We start from the raw sequence: 16,729 nt of genomic DNA on the forward strand, positions 1-16,729 counted from the left end.
ATGGATTTACATGGATACTGAAAATTAGCATTGCTACATGAAACACTTTACCGGTAAAGCTGTCGCCGTCCTAGCCTTTCATCTACTTAAAATAAAATTCAGCATTTCAACCGTAATGCCAAGATGAATGTAAAAAACTGGCTGAGCCACTATCAAACAGTTTATTATAGATCTTAATGAATAATATGGGTGAGCGAAAACTGTTAGTCATGCGTTGAGATAGCAATAGCTAAATGTTTCACGCTTGAATTGGTTGGTTTTTCAGCCAGCACCCGAGTCACTCGACCTCTCCACTCCTGCCCTGCACCCAACCTGCCTTTAAATGGTCGCAATCCATTGGTTTCGATATGAAGCTCTTTGTGACAGCAAGTAAACGGAGTTATTAAGCCGGGCGAGGGCTATTGAGGGCCAGAAAATGGTTTGATTAAATTGGATGTTTTGGGTGAATCATTTGTGTCCTGGGTTGGGGGGTGGGGGGGGGTGGGGGAGACAAACACTGTTGAAGTCAGACACCTCAGTGGCATTCCTCTGAAATTTTAACCGCCTTTAAACTTCACTGCAACCAAACACCAAATCACAACAGAGCATGAGAGAATGCACAGATTAGCTGATCGCTGGAATGAACTTGGCAGTTAACAGGGAGAAGAAAAAAAAAGAATTTAAAAGAGAATATGAAATCAAAATATTTACCCAATAATTGTCCCGGATGGAATTGTGCATTATTTACCAGTGCACGTGTTTTTCAAAACTAAATGTTTGTTTTCATCATTTAATTAAATGTAATCATACAACTTTTTTCTCTCGATGTAACCAAGGCTCCACGTGCGGGCGAAAAAAAAATACAAAATTAATAAATGAAAACAACTTAGTAAAACAGAGTTCCAAACCAAAAATGCTATTGGATGTGCCACATTTGAAGCCAATGTAAAATGACTTCAAAACATGTTCATGCACATTCAATGGCCACATCCACATCCGCTGTTATTTGAAAACACTGTTTTCAGTTTCCAACCGTCATCATTTTCCAAATTATGTGATAATGGAGAGCGATTTAAAAACGTTTAGTTTTCGGATGTTTTCAAATGAAATTATGCTACATTCATGTCACGTAGAAAATACCATAGTTATGAGATTCCATCTTGTACACTTGAACGTCATGACATCATGTAAAAAGAACCAAAATGGCAGCCGCCTCAACAGATAAATGTAGTTTACATATATTTCTGTTTGATATCATATTATAGCCACTCTTACTTTAAATATTTTGCAAGAATATAAAAAGGTGCCGCCATTGGTATATGAGTGTGTGTGTGTGTGTGTGTGTGTGTGTGTGTGTGTGTGTGTGTGTGTGTGTGTGTGTGTGTGTGTGAATGGGTGATTTGGACACAGTGTAAAGTGCTTTGGTAACCTCTACGGTTAAAAAAAGCGCCATATAAGTGCAGACCATTTACCCTTTAAAGAATTAATATGCTGATTAAATATTTTGCTGTAAACAACTACATAGCCAGACAAGGATCAATTTTGTTGTTACAAGTGTTGCCTTAGAAACAAACTATGTCGGAGGTCCGAGGACAAAAGCAGCTCTGAGCAGTATCTCGGAGATGTCATCTTGTAATATGAGTAAATACAACACAACATGTATGCAGTACGAATGAACCAAGTTGTTAAGTTGCTTGTCAATCGCAAACGTTGTGCCAAAGTACACCCCTTGTGGTAAAATCACTGTAGTGCACTACGTCTCATTGCTAATTGCTTTATTACATAATATTTTCTGAAATACGCCACATTAGGTATGTTCAATACATTTTCTTTAACAGACACCCATTACAGGTAAGAATAACTTAAAGATTATGTATTTATAGTTATTTTGCATTGCACATACTGTAGGAGAAATCGGTCTTGTTGAATCACGGTGACATTTTAAAAGCAGAATATAAAGGAATTATTTTTGATGCTTTGATTTGTGAAGGTCTATAAAGCTCTGTGACAACTTGGTTTAATTATAAAATATATTATGGCTGCCTTAGTCGAGCCAATTAAATTTGATTGGATACTTTCTTTATTCAACAAGCTCTTTTCATGTCATTCTAATTTACTGTCAAAGCAGCCTGAATATTGGAAACTAAATTATTTACTACAGCCCATAAGCCAATAATGTTCCATTTGTCTCGTACTGAGAGAGACTAGACTAACAAGATTATTAAGGACATTACTTGTAATAGTAAATGCCCTTCACTTTATTTAAGACTCATGCTGTGCATTCAGACGTTCCTCTTCAAAAGAGCAGCACTATCCTCAAACGAGTCTGTCAATGGCCGTGCCCATCCGAGGTAACCGAGACCCTCGGGTACGGCAAACACTCCCTCAAAAGATGCTAGATTAAATCATATGGCAACAAAACAGAATAGATTCTAACTTAATTAAGCCTTTTTGTGAGAAAGTCAAGAATTTGTGATTATGCCTTCGAATAAACAGCACAATTTATTCAAGCATAATTTGCACATTTTAAAGTAGCATTTAGGCTATTCTTCCTATGGGTGGGGACAGCTACTGTACCAAGATCTTGTGTCACGGTATAAGTACTGCAAAAAATCTTTCCCTAAAATTATTTTTTATATCTTTAATTATTTAAAAAAAAGAAAACAATATACATTTACTTCACAAGCAAAATTGCATATGATAATCAGCCTTTTTCAAAAAATATATAATAACTTGTGCTTTTTTTTCCCCCATTGGCCAATTTGTTTTGTTTGTTTGTTTTGAGCAAAAACCTCACACATTTATTTATTAGATTTATGCTTAAACAATAATATATCTTATATAATAGTATACATATGTAGGTTGGCATCAGTGCAAAAACAATAGTCCAAAAACAAACATTTAAACAACTAAAAAATGGAAAGGCAGTAGGGCCTGACTACATCATTGTAGAGGCACTGAAGGCAGACATTGATACCTTATTAAAATTGCTTTACCCTATATTTGGAAAGATCTGAAAAGAGGAACAAGTACTGTACCATCAGAATGGAAAGACTGATGTCTAATCAAGATTCAGAAGAAAGGTGACCTGAGTAACTGCGCGAATTACAAAGGGATAACACTTTTTCAACTCTCGGCAAAGTGTTTGTGGCAGCGGGGGCGTGGTCAAGCGCCCGTCCGGGAGAGAAAAGCGGTAAGGGCGCTCACACCTGAGCTAAATGATGACTAACACCTGTCTCTAATTTCAGTAACATGAGGAGAGCGGCATAAAAAGGGCAGGAGTGACAGAGCACGAGGGAGAGAACCCGACCCAGAAAGCGAACATTGCACGTTATCAAACAAAGAAAAATAAACTCACCCCTTAAGTTGACGTTTGTGTCTGTCCCGTCCTTGAACTGTGTTACAGTGTTCAACAGAGTCATCTTAAGCAGAATAAAGGAACAAGTTAATAGTCACCTACGAGACCAGCAAGCTGGCATCCACAAGGATAGATCCTGCATAAACCTGATTGCAACATTGCAAATCATTATTGAGCAGTCAATGGAATGGCACACCCCCCTCTACATCAACTTCATCGACTATGAGATGGTATTTGGCAGCGTGGATAGAGAGACCCTTTGGAAACTCCTCTGCCACTGTAGGGTGCCAGATAATCTTACGAGAATCCTTAGGAACTCATAAAGGAAATGACCTGCCAGATAGTCCATGGGGGACAACTCACCTAACCCTAACCCTGGCATCCACAGAGGAAAAATCAAGTTCCTGAAAGTTAACGCAACTAGCACAGCCCCAGTCACTCTGGCAGGTGATGCTTTGGAAGAGGTGGAGGCATTCACCTACCTGGAAATTGTCATAGACAAGCAGTGTGGTACAGACAACGATGTCAAGGCCAGAATTGGCAAAGCAAGGGCTACTTGAATCCAACAAAAGATGCAATAGAACTCCAAGGATTTAACACAACAAACCAAGGTCAGACTTTCCAACATCAGTGTCAAGTAGGTCCTGCTGTATGGAGCAGAGCCCTGGAGGACAACAGTGACCGCAACCAACAAAGTCTAGACTTTTATCAACACATGTCTAAGAAGAATCCTCCACATCTGCTGGCCAAACACCATCAGCAACAACAACCTATGGCGGAAGACATCCCAGCACACAGCCCAAGTTGAAATGGTGAAGAGACGTTGGGGCTGGATTGGGCACACTCTCCGCAAGCCTGCATCAAACATCATCAAACAAGCCCTGACCTGGAACCCTCAAGGGAAAAGAAAAAGAGGAAGACCAAGAAACACCTGGCACTGAGATCTTGAAAGGAAAGCACAAGAAAGAGTCTTCTGGAGAGTCCTGGTTGACGGCCTATATCCCAGGAGGGGTGGTAGGCATTAGTTGGTACATTACTACTTCATATATAATACCTAAAGAAAAGGCAGAAAGGCAGAAAGCTGCTTGCTGGTGCTCCGTAAAGTAATGGCAAGGTAATTTGTAATACTTTGTGAAGATATTAGCCACAGCTGACTACAGCTTTTTATCACAGCACAGGAAACGAGACTCTCCATATTCATTCCAAATGTCTCTTGGATTCATTTCTCCATTACTGGCCTATTTGCAGAAGGACTAATTACTAGCACGCACAGCACAGCCAATGAGAGTTTAAGCACTTAGCCCATTCGTCAACACAAAACACCTTTACTTTTTTTCCAAAATACAATTACCATATTCTTTTTTCTGCCAGTGCTGTTGCTAAAAAAAAATACAGCCCTTTCCGAAGGTAAACACACACAAAGACCTGCTACCCAAGAATACGAGTGTATACAAATACACAGGAAACGCACTCCCGAACGAAGCTATTGGGAGACTGAAGGCACCCTGGAGGGCTGTCTCACGCGGGCGCTGCCAACACTGGCTTTGCTGTCTCCATTCAGAAGAGAAATAGACCATTAAAGAGCACAGTTACGCTCAAATATATGGCAGACTCGAATTAAGTCCTGATCCAAATAGCTAGCTGGATTTGCACCTTACTTAGAAAATCTCATACAAGGCGAATGTGATTTAGTAAGGGAAATAACAGCTTTATTCAACCAATTAAGTGCATTTCTGTGCCTGCATTTGATTTAATGTTAATCAACTCACACGAAGACAAAGTATGTACAGTTTTGGCCGTTATTAAAACACATTGTTTGACAACAATGCCCCCTCAAGCTGTCTATGCCCCCTGAACGAAAAGAAAAAATAAAGGTGTACGAGTAATAGTTTCCATGGCAATTATGACTTTCTTTGGTGTGCATTTGAAAATGAAGAAAATAACATAAACATGCCCATAGCCACAATGCAGCCAAAAGCAATTTCATCTGCTAAATTTAGTTATGCAAGGCCTATGGGCATCATCAGCATTTAGTAATTAGTTTTATAATTACTGCTGTTTTGCTCACTGTCATTCAATTTTTCTTACACCACGACTGGGGACTAGGGACTAGAACATCTCAAACTCACAGCTGGGCAAATTACCATTCATTTATAGAGTGAGCAATATCAGGGAGGGCGGATTTTTACCTGTGATGCACCGCTCCGAATAGCACAACACCTTTGAGCCTGCCATTTTTCACCAAACAAGTCCAGAATGTCATGGAAAAAAAATGTCAGTGTTGTGAGTGTCTATTGTGATGCAAAAAGCATTAATTCCCTCATTAGCATTAACAATGAGAGTGGCACGCTGGTCACCCGGTAGAGCACTTTAATCAATGCCCTCCTTTCTCCCAACCTGCACCACAAAAGACCCCCTTCACATAAGGATGCTAAAGTGACTGCTCGAACACTTTGGCGAGCCATTTAGGGCTTTTAATGAGATCACACCGTTGACTGTATGATGGGTTGATAAGCTGATAAACAGTTTTTTTAAACAGGTCTAAATGACCCTCATTGTTTTTGTGTCAGATACAAACTTTGATTGTAAAATTTTTTATATATTTAAACAAATATATCACCCTTGAAGTAATAGATCATCCAAAAATGAAAATTCTGTATTTATTTACTGGCCTACAACCCAAACCCATACGCTGTTATTTTTATGTGGAACACAAAAAGTACATTTTTTTTAAGGATTGTTCCACATCTCTTGCCATACAATGATCATTCATAGAGGCCGAGACCTAAAAGAAGTACAAAAATGTACGTTTTAATTCGGCCAAAACAAATAACAGTATCCTTGTTGAAAAGACCAGCTTAACCAGCATGCAATTCCCATGAAGGTCTACGCTGGTTTATGCGGGTTAGTGCTGGTTTGGTGCTTGTCTAGCTGGTTGACCAGCATAGCCATGCTTTTCACCAGCTAAACCTTGCTAGTGAAGCTTGTTGACCAGCATGGTCTTTCTGTTGATGCTGGTTAAGCTAGCTTAAAAGCCTGGTGAGGATACCAGCATTCCATACTGTGAAACCACCACCCAAAACACAAAATAAGCTGGTGACCAGCAATGCTGATTTTTTCAGCAGGGATATGACCAGCGAGTAAACAAATTTGTTTACTGACATTTCCTTTCTTAAAATAAAGTATTGGACAGGAGGCTAGCTAAAAGTTGATGCCTGTATTGTATCGATTCAAGATTCTGTTTGTTGATTGGTTGGTCTCTATGGGAGAAAAGTAGTACGCCAAGTCGGACAGCATCTTTTCACCATCTCTATGTTGGTTTGGAACAACATTTTTGGGTGAACTATTCCTTTAAATAGCTTTAATATCACATAGCAAATTGAGTATGAGTATGAAATGAGTAGCTTGAAGCCGTTTAAAAGCAGCTTCCTTAACACTTGGAAACTGGCAAGCCAGTATGAAACAACGCAGAGCTGATGCATGTAGCTAAATGTCAGGCAGGAAGAGAACGAGGCGTCAAAGATGTAGCACGAGGGAGGGAGGCGTTCACTTCAAGGTCTCTCAGGAGTTTATTGATGAAAGTATGCTAATTCGGACAAGTACATGGACATTTGGCTGCTGCTCTGGAAATGTGTCATTATGATACAAAAAAAAAACTTTTTATAACTATATACAACCATTGTTTGTTTAAACACTTACGTTTGTAAGGCACCGAAGGACAACATCTCAAAAGACGAACCAAAACTGTAACAAAGAAAGTAGATGATTATGAAATCTACTTCGTTTCCTCCAATGAACAAGTCGCTTGAAAAGTAGGAGGTTTAGTTTTATTCAGCTGAGTGACACATCTATGCAATGCGGCAGTCACTAGAGATCAAACGCTGATAACCAGTGAACACGTGGCGGCTTCCAGCACTGCCTCTAATAAAGACAGCGAGCCGCTGCATATCAGGCATTAATCACAGACAACAAAGCACAGTGTGTTTCTGTCAGTGCGTTCTACACGCAGCCACTGACTGCTGAATAGATTATAACCCTATTGATGAGGAAATATCCAATACAAACAGGATGTTTAGAGTAGCACACCACAACAAAATAAACCCAACATTTTTGCTCTTTCAGAGCTCAGGAGACTTGAAAGGGTTAGCTTACCCAAAAATGAAAATTGTGTCATCATTGATGAATGTAAGCTGCACGCACCATTCACTTTCATCACATCTTTTACAATACAACAAAAGTGAATGGTGACTCATGCTAACATTCTGTCTAATATCTTTGGAAAAACATGAAGGTAAATGATTAAATAATTATATTTTTTGGGGTTAATTATCCCTTTAATGTTGTTCTCTTTTATGTTGTATATAAGGATCAACTTTGTCTCCTGAGGAGAAATACAAATAGACAAAAATTAGACAGTTTTTGAAATTCAGTAAGAGTATTTATATATATATATATATATATATATATATATATATATATATATATATATATATATAAAATGAATGTGGATAGCATAGACCAGATAATTTGGTCAGGGAAGGATTTGATGAATTTGACAAGCAGACTTTGGTATCTTAGCAAATCTGAGCACAGTTTGAGACACTGTTAAGATCTCTTGAGATCTGAGACATGGTTGGGAGATTACTGGAGTCTTTTTCTATGGAGAAACAAAAAATTATTTAAAATCTAAGAGGCAGAAAACTTAAGCAAAACTCTCAATTTGCTCTATTTATTCTCATTGCTGTTTAAGAGAAACAATTGGGACATTAAAGAGATCGTTTGTATGATTTTGAGATTTCTTCTGAAACTCGAGTGGACAAATGGGAAACTTCTGGGGTCTTTTTCTCAAGAGAACAATCTGAGAAGGAGGTGACTCCAGCAAAAGTCATCATTTGCTCTACATTTAATCTCATTATTGTCTAGGATAAACAATTGAGAAATTAAAAGAGACCTTATTTGTGATATTAAGACATTTTTTCTCTCTCAGGAGAAAAATCTGAGAAGCAGGTTTGCTCTTCATTTGCTAATTGAGATATTACAGAGATCTCATTTGTAATTCTGTTTTCCTATGGGTCCTGGATTTAGCATGTAAAAATAATTCTGTTTTTCTCTCAATTAAGTTACCATTACCATCAGCATCCAAGCAGCCGTTGGCGCATGATGTTTATGCCATGGGTTTTTAAAACACAGGGATTTTTCTTTTTACATTTGAAAGGAAAATATTAAAACCTGCTATTTTTTTTATATTTATGCCAATTTGGAGTCACTTTCCGGTGATCATAAAAGGACAATGAGCGTATGTGTCCTCGACTCAGCGGCTAACTACAGGCATAAAACGTGTCAATTGTAGAGGCAGCATTGTTGAGTTTTCGGGGTGTGTGGTTGGTGAAGTGTGGCATTTTGGCGACTGCTCGCTGCTCTGCATGCATGAATAATGAATGCACAGGTGGTGGAGGGGGGTCAGGGGCCCGCGCCAGCCTCCAAACAACAGAAAGGTCATGCTTGTTTGTGCAGTGTCCTTCAACAGATGTGAAACGCTTCTGACAGAGACTAGCAAATTTCGGTTAGAACGCTCCAAAAAAATTAGTTGATGGGTCAATTACGGTAAAGGTCAACAGGCATGAAGGAGAGAGGCGGCTCGTGTGCCTCGTGACTTATGATAATAAATCAACACTTGAGATGTGGAGGTCAAATTCTTTCAGTTGTAACGGCAGTATTAAAGCAAGCATTTGGTACACATATCAGCCTGTATTCTATGCTTTGTCACCCTAGCTTTGCGTTCCACAAAAGGCGGCTTTGTTTTTAATGGTGTTTGACGACTCTAGAAGCCATCGTGGTCACACAAATGCCAGCTTCAAATTGTTCTTTATTCGCATAGACATGAAAAAGAGTAGGTAGATTTTTCTCTAAGCAAAAAATCATTCCTGAAGCACAGGAGATTTGCCAAAGACACTGCTCGGAGATTTCCCAAAAGGTTACAATCATCTGTTATTATGTAGAAATGCCTTACAAGAAGTCAACTTCGTTTTCTTCTTTTCACTGCAAATACTGTATAATAACAGAGTACCGTTGGCCTCGGCTCTCTATGTAAAGTCGCAAGAAAATTGCCTGGAAGTCTGGCCTGACAAATGAACTGGTACTTCCATGCAGAGGAAACAATATCATTTTCCTCCAAGCTCACCTTGACTCGTGTGCAAACAATCCAGAGGAGAAATGGGCCTTGCCCTCGGAGCAGCAGGCCTGATGCAATAAGTCACCATATGCTTGTATTAGCCTGCTCTGCATTACAGGAACTGGCGTGCCTCCCAGTCAGCTTTATGCCAATCAAAACACATGGATCTCTTTTATCTAAAAAAAAAAAAAAACAAGGAGGAGAGCTGTACCGCTATAGGTCAGGCACATCTCCTCTCTCTCCGATCGGAAAATGCACAGAGATTCATGAGCTTGGAGGATTCAGGAGCAGGGCTGAGTATCCATTAGCTTCAGTGATGCAGAGCAGCAAAACGGGAATCGATAACAAGTTCTGTTCGAAATGTAGTGCAAATAAAAACTGATTAAATTCAAATGGTGGCTGTCAATGAGATGGAAGGATGCAAAGAGCCTTGCGTTGTCCTGGAGGGTTTGAAATCACCTTGCTGAGCATTCATTAATACACAGGGATGCATTGCATTTTATTTATTTCCAGCGATTACATCATTATCTACACTGAATGTCAAGCACGTTGGTCTTGGACGTGTAAAAGGCAACAGTGCTGTGGACCAGCTCCGACGAATTATTCAGCATATACATTTTCTCATTAAAATGCATGGAGCTCTTCAAAGCGAGACAACAATGATACCATCTGTTGTGTGTTGGCCGGAATGGATGGAACAAAGCCACTGAAAACTGCAACAATTTACTCTTCGCCTTTAACAATGTTCACGGTATTAAATTCCAAATTTACAGTAAATAATTCATTGTTAAGTACAAAGTAGTGATTCATTTTGTCATTTAAAACATAAACTTCTAAAATATGTTAATGAAGGTAACATTAAATTAAAAACATTTACCTGTACTTCTAAACTAATCCAACCAAAGGAACAGTCATGCAAGAAAATGGCTTTTATGCAAATAGCAAACATCTGAAATAATACTTTGCCTTTCTGGTTGAAACTCTTAAACATCATAAACATGCTACTATTATAGCTAATATTTATTTTAAATACAGTTTGTGCAAATACGGGATCATAAATCACATTTAAACCTAGAAATGAAACAGAAAGCTTTAGTATTTTGAAAGTTTTAATAAATGGAAAAGTTCAAGTGTAAAATGAATAAGACCTATTCCAGATTCTGCATTATTTTAAGGTAACTAGTCAAATGTAATCAAATTAGTGCATTTTGTGTTTTAAATCCTTGGTACAAAAGGTCAGATTTTCTTGCTTCCATTGATGTGCACTTTTATACTCAAACTGTTGATAATATGTTGATAATGTACTTTATAAAAGAAGGACATTAGTATTAAAATAGACAAACATAAAAGAAGCAACATAGAAGCATTTCACTGGTCCCCATTGTAGCCTATTTTGCAACCAATATACCCATCAAGAAATGTGCCAACAAATACACAAAACAGCACAGCAAATGAATAAAAACTCATAAAGTCCTAAGAGCGTCATCTCTTTTAAATATTATATTTAAACATCAACTATAAGAAGAAAAGAAAATATTGAGTACATCTTTTTTATTTGTATTGATCAACATTAGTTGATTAACCAGCCCCATTACTCCCCTAATCGTTACAGTCCAAATAAGAATCCATAGTTACTCTTAAATCTATTGGCTGCTTAAGTGTAGTGACATTCGTAACTAATTAGGATTCTGTAGGGCATGACACATAGTCTTGTTTATTTATAACCAACAGCTATTTTTTTCTCTGGAGTTGGTAGTGCAGCCAACTCCAGCCTGGCCGGGTTATTTAATGTACATACACTGTTTTGATTACAACTTCCTGTCTTTGCTGCTGTCTTATTAGTAAGATCTGTTGATACTATATTTGCATTAGTAATAGAAAAATTAAAGAAAATTGACAGATTACTTTCAACTCTAAACAAGTCTATGTGCCGCATGCATGGAAAGCTGTCAATTACCACAACAATACAAATAATCCGTTTATATAAATGAACAGTTGTATAAACAAACGTTTACAATAATTATGTTTATAGTTGAACCCTAAGGGGCAGTTCAAACCGAATGCATTTGTGTGTCCATCTGCATAATCAACAGCATGCCACACATGCGATACAATCGTCGCTTTTACACAATCAACCTTTTCCAGAAAATCAACTGCAATTTACAGTTTAGAGGCCATACCATTCGAAAATACTGTTACATTTTGCTCTGGCTATTTCCCTGAATGAGAACTTACCTGAAAAGTCGTAAGATTAATGGTTTGAGCACGTCTGAAGTGAGGATGCGCTGACGTAAGATTTAAAAAAAATAAATAATAATTGGACAGATAGTGAAATTATTCCATTTAGTCGGAGGATTTTAAAAATATTTGAGATTTTAGAGCCGACTATAGAGGAAATCTTGTAGTGTATGATGCACCACGACTCTAATCTAAAGTCACATGGTGAGCAGCCAATGGAAATCAAACATGCTTGGCCATCACACTAGACCACAAAGAAATGGAGATGGCAAACAAGCGCTCAAAGTGGAGAAAATATTTAACAGCACTTACATCCAACTCGCCTTGCTGTCTCTATTTTTCCACCCAAGACCACACCCAAATGCGCTCGGCCTATTCTTTTGAGACACAGAACAGAGAAGCAGCAACATCAACGGCAGCGTTCCCATACATCTGTGTTTGTTTACATCTGTCACGTGTCTCCAAGAAGGGGGGCGTCTGTTTTTACATGCTGTGATCAGATCATCTATATAGCCGGAGTGATCCTCAGTTTTTGTTTGTTGACATTTGTCGACTAATACAATAACTATATCTCAGAGTTTTAATGGCATTTTGGTAAGGATGTGTGAATGGTAGCAGAATGGAAAAAAGCGAGAAATCTTTGCATGTGTGATCAGCAGATTTGGCACATTTACCAGTCAAAGTAATCCAACAATGTTCTGATATTTAACATTTGCATTTGTGAAAGGGAATATGGACATTAAAGTCAACATGAAACACCATTTGAAACCTATTTCACTTCAGGGATCAATAGCCCCTTTCACATATGCAACCTGGAAAATTTTTGGATTACCATTAAAGGGGCAGTGACTAGGAGGAGGGTGGGGCAGGGCCGTGAGGACAATCAGCCGGGAGGATGATAAAGACTGGTCGGAGGCGCCAGTTCGAAAGAGAGAGAGAGAGACACGCGCGGCCGCATTGCATGAGTATCTGTGCTTGTTTATGTTGAGTTTCGCATTATAACTTTGTTTACTGTTCAGCCGGTTCCCCCCTCCTGCTTGCCCGTCCTTTAACTGTTACAGCAGTTATACATGGGACACGATGAGCAGCAAGCATTGGTTGCAATTTTGCTACCTCTCCTCTGTACAGGAGTTTTCCATTCACACGAGAAGTAGAAGTTCAATAATGCCTCCTGCTATTTCAGTTCAAATACTGCGTCTCTGAGGCGATTACTGTAAATATTGTATTACCTGTTTTCTTGTAAGTGACTGCACATAAATAAAATGCCACTTATTTCATCATAAAATGTGTTATAACTATAAATATTGCAACAAACTATTTTCTAATATTAATGAAAAATCATAGTATCACACCGACTCGTCTACTCACAGCTTCCCAGAGGTTGTTTTCCTATTTATGTCACTATAAACGTGCAAAGAAACATTATATATCTCAGGAAATTCAGCAACAGTGAGTTTATTTTTCTCTGTGTTGTTTTTGCCTACATATAAGCTAAATGACGTTTGAATGGTTGTGAATAATTGAGCTCTGACTGGTCAATGACACTCGTCAGCCGCAGAGAGATAAAGTATTTTTATCTTACGTGGTGTGCGGCGCGTGCAGTCGTGCACAACAAAGTGGCATGATTCTCGTGAACGAGCTTGGAAAGTGGCACCGCTTCGACTGCCACCTCTCTGTCATTGAAAATGAACAGGGAACGAGGGCTGGCCGAGTACCGTGTAGCCTAACAGCCTTAATGGTAAATGTACCACATCTGCTATTCACACATGCAACGATTTCCATCTTTTTTCCATTTGGCTACCATTCACACATCAGCGCCAAAATGCCATTAATCTCTAAGAAGTAGTTAGTTATTTTTTAGTCGACAGATGTCTTTATTTGCTGAGATGAAGAGAAATGCTTTTAGGCTGTATTACACTACACCACTTCTAAAATCTGAACAGGATCTTAAAATACCTCATATCACTCACTTACCGACTATGCGAATGGCTATAGACAGGAACTGGGCATCACACAACAAATGACTGAGAATCACTCTGGCTGTCAAGTCGTTCCGATCTCAAACTCTCCTGGAAACACGCCACTGTTCTACAAGACGCATGACAGATGTAAACAAACATGGATGTATGGGACAGGGGCGCTGCCGTTGACATTGCTGATTCTCGGTTCTGAGTCTCAAAAGAACAGGCCGAGTGCATATGGGTGCAGTGTTGGGTGAAAAGACAGAGACTGCGACGTTAGTTGGATGTGAGTGGCGCTAAATATTTTCTCCACTTTGAGCATTTCTTTGCCATCTCCATTTCTTTGTGGTCCAGTGTTGTGGCCACACACATTAGATTTCCATTGGCTGCTCACCATATGACTTCAGATTTGAGTCTTGGAGCATCATACACAATGAGATTTCCTGTATAGTCAGCTCTAAAATATCAAATATTATTCATATCCTCTGACTAAATGGAATCATTTCCCTTTGTTTCATCTCCGTTTTATGTATGCGCATCCTGACCTCATACACGCTCAAATCGTTAATCTTACGACTCTGTTCACACATAGGAATATACAGGTAATGTTACAACTTTTCATTCAGGGAAATAGTCAGTGCTAAATTAACAGGGATTTTCAGAGGGGTCGTGTTCACACATGACCTTTAAACTGAAAATTGCAGTACATTTTCTGGAATAGGATATGATTTCTGGATGGAAGAACATCTCTTACCTTTGACTGAGGTGTTGGGTGGCGGTCCTTCGATGCGCAGGTTCCATGGCGGGTCTCCCTGGTTGGCGAATTCCCTCATCTTCAGGTAGCTGATGGTGAGGCGGATGATAGAGGCCTTATCCAGCTGGCTGGTGATAGCGCCGGGGAGGGGAAGCATCTTTGCCAGCTCGTAGAACTCGAAATTTTCCTTCCCCCGGCGTGAGCGAGCGGCATCACGTGACTTCTCCTTCCTCAGAGCCTGCAACCTGGCACAAACGAGAGAATGTCAGTAACGTAAGCAGCTACCACAAGTCAAAGCTAGACAAACTTTGTGTTCCTGTTAGAAAACCTCTTAAGACTGACAAAACTTCAAGAAAATCCTTCATGCTTGTTAAAATGCTTAATTTTGTGAGGTGCCAAGGGACGACATCCCAGCAGCCAAATCAAAACTATGGGAACAAAGAAAATGGATGATTATGAAATAATCTCTTCATCTATGAAGCTATAAACTTGTATTCATAATACATAAATTAAACTCGATACATCCCCCATTGGATATCTTGACGTAAATTTGTAGCTGTACGTCCCAAAATATCTTAGACAAAAGGCCCGGGAGAGACACTGCGTAACTGAACTTAATAGCTGTGCTGGGGTCTGTATTATTGACTGTATATAGTATCAAGTGCACACCCCTGTGCCAATCACACACAGGCCGGGCAACCAAGGTGTCGTGGTGCTGGGATGCAGCAGGCTAAAGTTGCAGTCGCACTGACTTTGTTGTGCTCCTGAGGGAGACCTCAGCTCAATTGATTCAGTCATTGGAATCTCGAAGTGGGTCGCAGTTGTGATTAGCTTTGGCCTGGATTCTCGTGAGACCGCCCGGTGAATGACTTTCACATTGCTGCCTTTTTACCAGAGACACAGATTGCCGGCCACAGATCTTCTTTCCCAGCCAAGAGCTTTAGCAAAAAGGAAGAAAGACAACACAGAGGTACCCACACCTGCATTCAATATTTTAGATCCAATGTTAGTCCGAAAATGGCTAAAATATACACTGGAACACGTGCTCCCACAAAATCATGATTTGTTTATTATGACTATTGTCTTAAAAAAAGTCTTTCTCTTTATTATGTTGGCTTGACAAGGCGTCTGTTCTAAAACCTAGAGAGCTTCCTTTTGGAGGCTACATTTCAAGGCATCATAGGCTCACTCCCGACGAGGAGGCTGTTGCAAAAACTTGGCATCTTTTTTATGCTGCCTCTTAAGAAATCTTGTCTTGGCCAATTTTTAAGGTATCATCGTATGTACTAGTGATGTTCGGTTCTTTTTTTTGTTTGGGTGGGGGAGGGGGTGGGCAAATTTCACCCAATTTGGAATGTCCAATTCCCAATGCGCTTTTAAGTCCTCGTGGTCGCGTAGTGACTCGCCTCAATCTGAGTGGCGGAGGACGAATCCCAGCTGCTTCCGCGTCTGAGACCGTCAATCCACGCCCCTTATCACGTGGCTTGTTGAGCGAGTTGCTACAGAGATATAGGGGGTGTGGAGTCTTCACGCCATCCACCGCGCCATCCACGCTCAACTCACCACATGCCCCACCGAGAACTAACCACATTATAGCGACCATGAGGAGGTTACCCCATACCGAAGAGTCTGATGATTGAGCTGCTGATCCTATGAGCATGCGTGTACCGAGGACATGAACGAGCATGAAGCGAATTGTACGTTTCTTAATTGACAACCAAAATGCACTGGAACTATTCTTATGACAGGTTTTATTAAATAAAATTGAAGACATGTAGAACATATCCACTTTTGTGTATCAGTGTCTGTATTGGTTGCTTTAGGAGCAAAACTATAATGTAGGAAAATTAGCCAAGATGTAATCAATATCAGTCGTATTCGACATGCAGGATCGCAAAATTAAACTGATGACAATAAACGCCATTATTATTAGAACTTAATTGAATAAAAGGTAATAATCAGCAATGTACGTTCACATATGGCTTAATTAAAATGTTTGAGTGTTAAAACCATGACTCCAGGATGTTAGAATCACGTACTAGAAATGTCATTACATGATGATGTAAAACAACCACTGAATCGGTTTATGAACCGGTTCATGGAAACTAACTGTCTGAAAGAACTGATTCACAGAAATGAATAAGACTTCTCATCACTAGTATGTATCCTTCCTCAGGTAGGCAATCCCAGAATGCACCGCGATGAGCTCGGCTTGGTGGAAAAAGCAAGAGAAGTGAGATAAAAATTCCATTCCATTATAAAAATTG

At 39.5% G+C, this 16,729-nt stretch overlaps 1 protein-coding gene across 1 annotated transcript in view; it reads right to left on the reverse strand.

Annotated features, from left to right (window-relative positions):
• LOC127656553 (neuronal PAS domain-containing protein 3-like) overlaps nucleotides 1-16,729 on the reverse strand; it is a 375,215-nt gene that overhangs the window by 231,834 nt on the left and 126,652 nt on the right. Inside the window, exon 3 of the mRNA XM_052144935.1 lies at nucleotides 14,463-14,707. Coding sequence (XP_052000895.1) covers nucleotides 14,463-14,707 — 245 coding nt within the window. The remainder of the gene's footprint in view (nucleotides 1-14,462; nucleotides 14,708-16,729) is intronic.

Source organism: Xyrauchen texanus, chromosome 16, assembly GCF_025860055.1.
Source record: "Xyrauchen texanus isolate HMW12.3.18 chromosome 16, RBS_HiC_50CHRs, whole genome shotgun sequence".
Lineage (NCBI taxonomy): Eukaryota > Metazoa > Chordata > Actinopteri > Cypriniformes > Catostomidae > Xyrauchen > Xyrauchen texanus.